Source organism: Rattus norvegicus, chromosome 14, assembly GCF_021556685.1.
Source record: "Rattus norvegicus strain SHRSP/BbbUtx chromosome 14, alternate assembly SHRSP_T2T, whole genome shotgun sequence".
Taxonomy (NCBI): Eukaryota; Metazoa; Chordata; class Mammalia; order Rodentia; family Muridae; genus Rattus; species Rattus norvegicus.
The window spans coordinates 83,356,343-83,362,500 of NC_141547.1; the positions used below are offsets into that span (position 1 = coordinate 83,356,343).

General features: G+C 49.3%; 1 protein-coding gene across 1 annotated transcript in view; it reads left to right on the forward strand.

Annotated features, from left to right (window-relative positions):
* The first annotated feature begins 284 nt into the window (after window positions 1-284).
* The window catches only part of Sec14l4 (SEC14-like lipid binding 4), a 17,780-nt gene continuing 11,906 nt past the window's right edge, over window positions 285-6,158 (forward strand). Inside the window, 2 exon segments of the mRNA NM_001109090.2 lie at window positions 285-358; window positions 3,656-3,731. Coding sequence (NP_001102560.1) covers window positions 305-358; window positions 3,656-3,731 — 130 coding nt within the window. The 5' untranslated portion in view covers window positions 285-304.

Below are 6,158 nucleotides of genomic sequence, written 5' to 3' on the forward strand. Positions count from 1 at the left end.
CTCCACACACACCTACAATCCCACCACCTTGAGCGGCAGAGCCCTGAGCATGTGAAGATCTGGAAGAGAGAGCCACTTGTTACCTCAGACTCTCAGGACACCTCTTGAGTTCCGGTCACCTCTCTACCCCATTAAGGTAGACTTGATGACCTGGGGCAGACAAAACAAAACAAAAACCAAAACCAGGGAGCACTGGGTAGGGCGGGGCCGGGACAGGGACTCTTCCTTGGGGCGGGGCCAGCAGCAGACCTGCTAAGTAAAACCCAGTGAAGGTGGCAGCCGCTGAGGCCCAGCAGAGAGCACCATGAGCGGACAAGTCGGGGACCTGAGCCCACAGCAGCAGGAGGCTCTGACCAGGGTGAGGCAGAAGGGAAGGAACGGGAGCCAAGCGGAACCCAAGCGGCCCACATTGGCTACAGACCAATGAAGGGACTGGATGGCGAAGCCAGCACCTCCGGCCCCTTGTTCTGAGCCTGCTGAATGCAGCAGCTCCTGGGCCAGGACCCCCCTTCTCTCTCTCTCTTCTCTCTCTCTTTGCCTCTGAGCAACTGCTGGTGTGTGTGTGTGTGTGTGTGTGTGTGTGTGTGTGTGTGTGTGTGTGTGTGTGTGCAAATTTAGCCTTCCAGCACAGCCCACCCCACCACCCATTCCTGGCCTCTGTCCCCAGCCGGGGACTACTGCCAGGCAGATTTGGAGATTTCTGCCAGATTGCGACAGTGTTTGGTTTGGTTTCTGTTGCCTGGGTTCCCAATCCTCTCCCTATCAGACTTACTTGTTTATTTTTAATTATTACAGAGACATAGAGGGTTAGAGGGTCTGATTTTGAGAGCTGGCTGTACCTGGAGAAGGGAAGGGCTATCAGGAAGGGGAGGCCCAGGTCTTAAGGGAGTCCCGCCCAGGTTCACATACAACCCTGTTTGAAGGGGAAGCTTAAGAACTGTGACAGAAAGACAGGTACTGAAGGTGTAAGTCTGGAATCTCAAGTCTTGTGAGATGAAGACCAGACGATTGTGGGTTCAAGGCCAGCCTGAACGTAGTGACACTGTCTTAAACAACAAGAGATGAATGGCTTGTTTTGTAGCATATCCCATGCAGAAGAACCTTACAGGGAGAAATGAGACTCCTGGGTGAAGGAGGGGACCTGTGGATCCAGTCAGGGTCTCCAAGTGAAAGCGGGGTCCTTAGTGGAACACGAGGATCCTCTGATGATCCTCCCAGTGCTGATGGCCTCAGGTGACACCAGACACAAGATTCTTCTGGAACTGGAAACCTGGTCTCTGGGAGTGGATTATGACAGAGAACCCCACGAGCTATTCTACTTTCTCCACGAATTAAAACTAACAAATGCTTGCTATTTTAAAATGTATAGGAAAGAAAGGAGGAAGGAGGGAAAGACTACGGATGGCCCAGAGCTCTGCACTACGGTGCCCTGGGTCACTTCCTTCTAGACTTCTCCTGGGCTTAGCATGGACCACTGCGGTCACACTTGCAGACGCACAGTCCTCAGTGTGACACTGTAAGGCGGCTTCTCTCTGGGCTGAGTGAGCAGTTACCTAGAGGGGATGACAAGTGCACGGTTATTGTTTTATGAGGGGCCCTGGCCCCTTTTACCCTAAACCCCAACAAAATGTCCTCTGGCCCCTGAGGCTGCAGCTGCTTTCTGGTGTGAATCCTCCCTTTGCGTGCTGGGAGTCATGCGTTAGTCCTACTATGTGTGTGCACCAGAGACCATCACACTGAATGATAGTGAGACTCTAGTTACATGAGGGGTGGTGGTGATGGTGCAGTGGTGGTGGTGGTGGCTATGAATTTACCAAAAAGGAAAAAGGCCAAAGAGGAGACGTTGTTAACCGCGCAGCTGCACAGTGACAATCCCAGAGTAGAGGCCATGCCAACTCTGGTGGTGGGGGCCGGTCTGTCAAGCAGCTAACTGGAAGTTTAGTCATCTCATAGGCTACTTATGCAGGGCCATTAGCTGCGCCCGAGGCTGGCTTTAGTAAGCTGCAGGGCACCCATTATTTCCAGACTGGCCTCTCGGTGTTAGGCTGTAATGTTAGCATGTGGCATGGTGCTGCCCCAAGTGCTCATGGTATGGTTGTTACGGTGTAGGAATTTCTATCTTTATGTTTGGCCATTTTTTTCACACACATTCCTCTTTAATTCTGTAAGCAAAGCCAAATGAAGTCTCTTTCATTCTCCTTTTGGATTATTACTGTTAGCTGGGCACTGTAGCACACACCTTTAATCCCAACCCTTGGAAGGCAGAGGCAGGGCGATCTCTGCAAGTTCCAGGCCAGTGTGGTCTACATAGTAAGACCTTGTCTCAAAATAACAATAATTATTGCTACTTTCAAGAAATTTGGGGTACTTAGCCCTGGCTGACTTCAAACCTACAAGACCCACCTATCTCTGCTTCTTGGGTACGAGGCCCAGGCTTACAGAGGTGTGTGTGTGTGTGTGTGTGTGTGTGTGTGTGTGTGTGTATGTACCAGTGTATGTATCTGTGTGTGAGTCTGTGTGTGTATGCCAGTGTGTGTATGTGTGCCAGTGTGTGTCTGCCAGTGTATGAATCTGTGTGTGTGTCAGTGTATTTGTGTGCCAGTGTGTGTGTGTTTGTGTGTCCGTGTACGCCAGTGTGTATATCAGTGTGTGAGTCTGTGTGTGTGCCAGTGTGTGTGTATGTGTGCCAGTGTGTGTCTGCCAGTGTATGAGTCTGTGTGTGAGTCTGTGTATGTGTGCCAGTGTGTGCCAGTATGTGTGTGTGCCAGTGTATGTATGTATGTGCCAGTGTATGTCTCTGTGTGTGTGTCTGTGTGTGTGCATGTCTGTGTGTATCTGTGTGTGTCTGCGTGTGTTTGTGTGTGTCTGTGTGTGCCTCCATATGGGTGCTGGGCATCAAGCATGGGTCCTCTAGAACAAGACCAGTTAACATAACTGATGAGCTATCCTCAGCCCCGTAGGTTTTCTTTTTTCTCTTTTTGAGCTATGCTTTCCATAGTCACAAACTCATGATCCTCCTGCCTTAGTTTCCCGAGTGCTAGGGCTACAGACTCCTACCACCAAACCTGGTTTATGTGTTTGTCTTAAACTCGTTCGAGCCTTTGATTGGACACATTTGGCATTCCATTCATTTCACAAGTAAAGGAAGAGGAACTCAGAGAGAGTAACTCCTCTCTAATCCCAGCCTCAGGATGCAACTTCTGGAGCAATGTCTCTAGAACGTATGTACCAGAACCAGGGGGAGGCTCTGGTACTAGCCAGAAAGGGAACTTGTCTTCCAAGAAGAGATTCACACAACCCTGATAACTCTTGACCACCTTGTAGGACAGACTGGAGCCCAAACAATGACACGTCAGTGATGGGCAGACCCACCCCTTGTCAGGACTGCTGAATTATATATACAGCTTTTACCCTTTGTTTAAACTCAAGCCTTGTTCCTGGACCACAAAGAACCACTTGTGGTGGGGTCACTGGACCTCTTGTTTCTCTTTCCAATCACGGCCACACTGACTAGATCTCCTGCCTCAGCTTTTCACTGTAGCTTGCCTGCTGAGGACAGGTAGCCATGCCTACCTCTTTTGAGCTGCCAGGACCCAGACTCTGACCCAGATGACCAGGAACACTCTGATTACCGCATCCATCCTTTTCCTCCTAGTTCCGGGAGATCCTCCAGGATGTGCTGCCCACCCTGCCCAAGGCTGACGACTTCTTCCTTCTGCGTTGGCTCCGAGGTGAGATCATAGGGGTCAGGGAGACAGAGAGCAAGGAAAAGGAGAGAACAGAGCAAGAAAATGAGGTGGGACACCTCAGAACCACCTCGCTGTGGCACAGGCTTCCCGTTGGCCTGTTCTAGGCTAGAAATCTAAGCTTCGCTACCATCAAAAGCACAGCACTGACTCTTCTGAACCTTTCGTCTCTCTCTCCAGAGAGGACATGAGACGTATGAATGAAAAAGAAATGAGGACATGAGTGTTCACAGGGATGGGTGGATGAGGGTTATTGTAGGTGTGTGGGGGAGCATGACTGGAGACACCCGGACCGGTCCAGACTGACCTGGACCTTGGCGGTGGAGGTCAAAGAGGAAGCGGGTGGGGCAAAGAGAGTACCTAGGAACCTAGAGACCCGGTAGGGAAGATGGCTGAGGTTATCTAGAGATCGGAGGCTGGGGAAAGGAAAGCCTAGAGTTTGGGGGCGGGGAGGAGCATGCCAGCCAGGTTGACTCTGTAATAAGTACTGAGAGCTGCAGGGGGTGGGAGGAACCTGGGGCCAGAGTCCACTTGGATATGTTAAACAGACACCTCGTTTAGCCGTTTGTCCAGAGTTTGAGACCTGACCTCACTAAGTGTGCAGTTTTATTTGTAGGCTTATAAGGGCCAAAGACGACTGCACTGTGCGAGCTGCGTATGGTATATACGCATGTGTGTTGTGTGTCAGTGCACGTGAATGCCAGAGATTGCTGCTGGGTGCTTTCCCTGCTATTTTATTCACTGAGCAGGGTCTCCTGCTGAACCTCGAGCTGGCTGATTTACTCGGCTAACTAGACAGCTTGCCCCAGGAGATCCTGTCTTCGCCTCCCAAGTTTTGGGATTACACATGGGCTATTATGGAGGTGCTAGGATATGAACCAGTCTTCGTGCTTATATGGCAACACTTCACCAAGCCATCTCCCTCAGTGACTGACACACTTCCTCAACCTGTCAGTCAGAACCTGAGAACCTGGAGCCTGGCCCCAGTGACTCGTGGTTTCTTTCCAAACTTCAAATGACCTATGTGTCCCTTCCTAATGGTCAGTCTCAAGAAAAAGAAAACCTGTGCTGTAAAATCTGCTACGGTGTGAGTAGCCTGCACATCTGTCCAGATATGGAGCCTGACAGAACAACTAAGTAACTCCCCTTACCTCTAACGAAAACACTAACTCCCATTTTCTCTCAGGGGGCAACTGCCCCTCTCTCAGAGCCGTTTGCCTTCTGTTTCTACTGAGCATGTATTTTCCTTAATGAATCTGTTCTATGACTGTCCAAGTCTCCTAATACTTTTACCTCAGTGCCTTTGGCTTCAGCAAAGCCCAGGGCCTCCGGAGCTTGACCTTGAAAACTATCTTTAGAACCTAGGTCCTAGAACCTTCAGTCCCCTGGGGCGTTGAACAAACACAAAAAAGTGGACCGAAAGGTGGAGAAGAGGTTTTGCCTAGAAGTCAACAGCAGTCTGGAAAAGTAATGCCAGAAATAACACAGGGCTTGGGGGCTTGTGGGGCCATGATTTTAACTCACTACGTCACACAGGATGGAGTTTGCATTTTAGGTAAATCATCCCAGAAGATGGGCTCAAGGCACATGGTTTAAATAGTTGTCAACAAGACAGGCTTGGAGGTGAGACCCAGCTCCACATGTGCTAGCAGAGCCCTGGTGAGGAGCTGGCCTCTCGGTCTTACTTCTTCTGTGCTGTGGGCAGGGCACTGATCCCTATCTTTGAGATACTGAGTCAAATATGAGGTCACCAGGCCTACTCCAAGGAAGCCCCATCCCGGAGGCTGTTCCTCCCCTTTCTGTTTTGTTTTGTTTTTGTTTTTAACTATTTATAGAAACTTTATTTTAAAAACAGTTTTAGGTTTTCCGAAAGAAAAAAAATGCCCAGGGGATCAACAAAAACGTGTAGTATTCCTATATGAAGTAATATCCAATTATTAAATATGGTGAGAACTCAGGTACAACTGAAACCAGCTGCTAAACCTATAAAACTCCTAGAATTTTAACTTATAGCAGAAAAGAGATACACACACTAAACAAACAAAACCTTTAAATGATAATATATCTAGAGTTGCTGAAAGACCCTCAGACAGAGGAGACTTGCTCCTGTCCTGAGGACACTCACCACCCCACGAACACACGGGACTCAGTCTTGATGTAAAAACAAGAGGTTTACTTTGGGATACCAATGCATTGGGGCTCGACACAGTCCTCACATAGGAGGGATGTAAAGAGCCTCGAACAACAGAAATGTACAGCTTAAATAGTCATTTAAGATTACACCGTTTCAGGGGTTGGGGATTTAGCTCAGTGGTAGAGCACTTGCCTAGCAAGCACAAGGCCCTGGGTTCGGTCCCCAGCTCCGAAAAAAAAGAAAAAAAAAAAGATTACACAGTTTCATTAGCTCAGCTA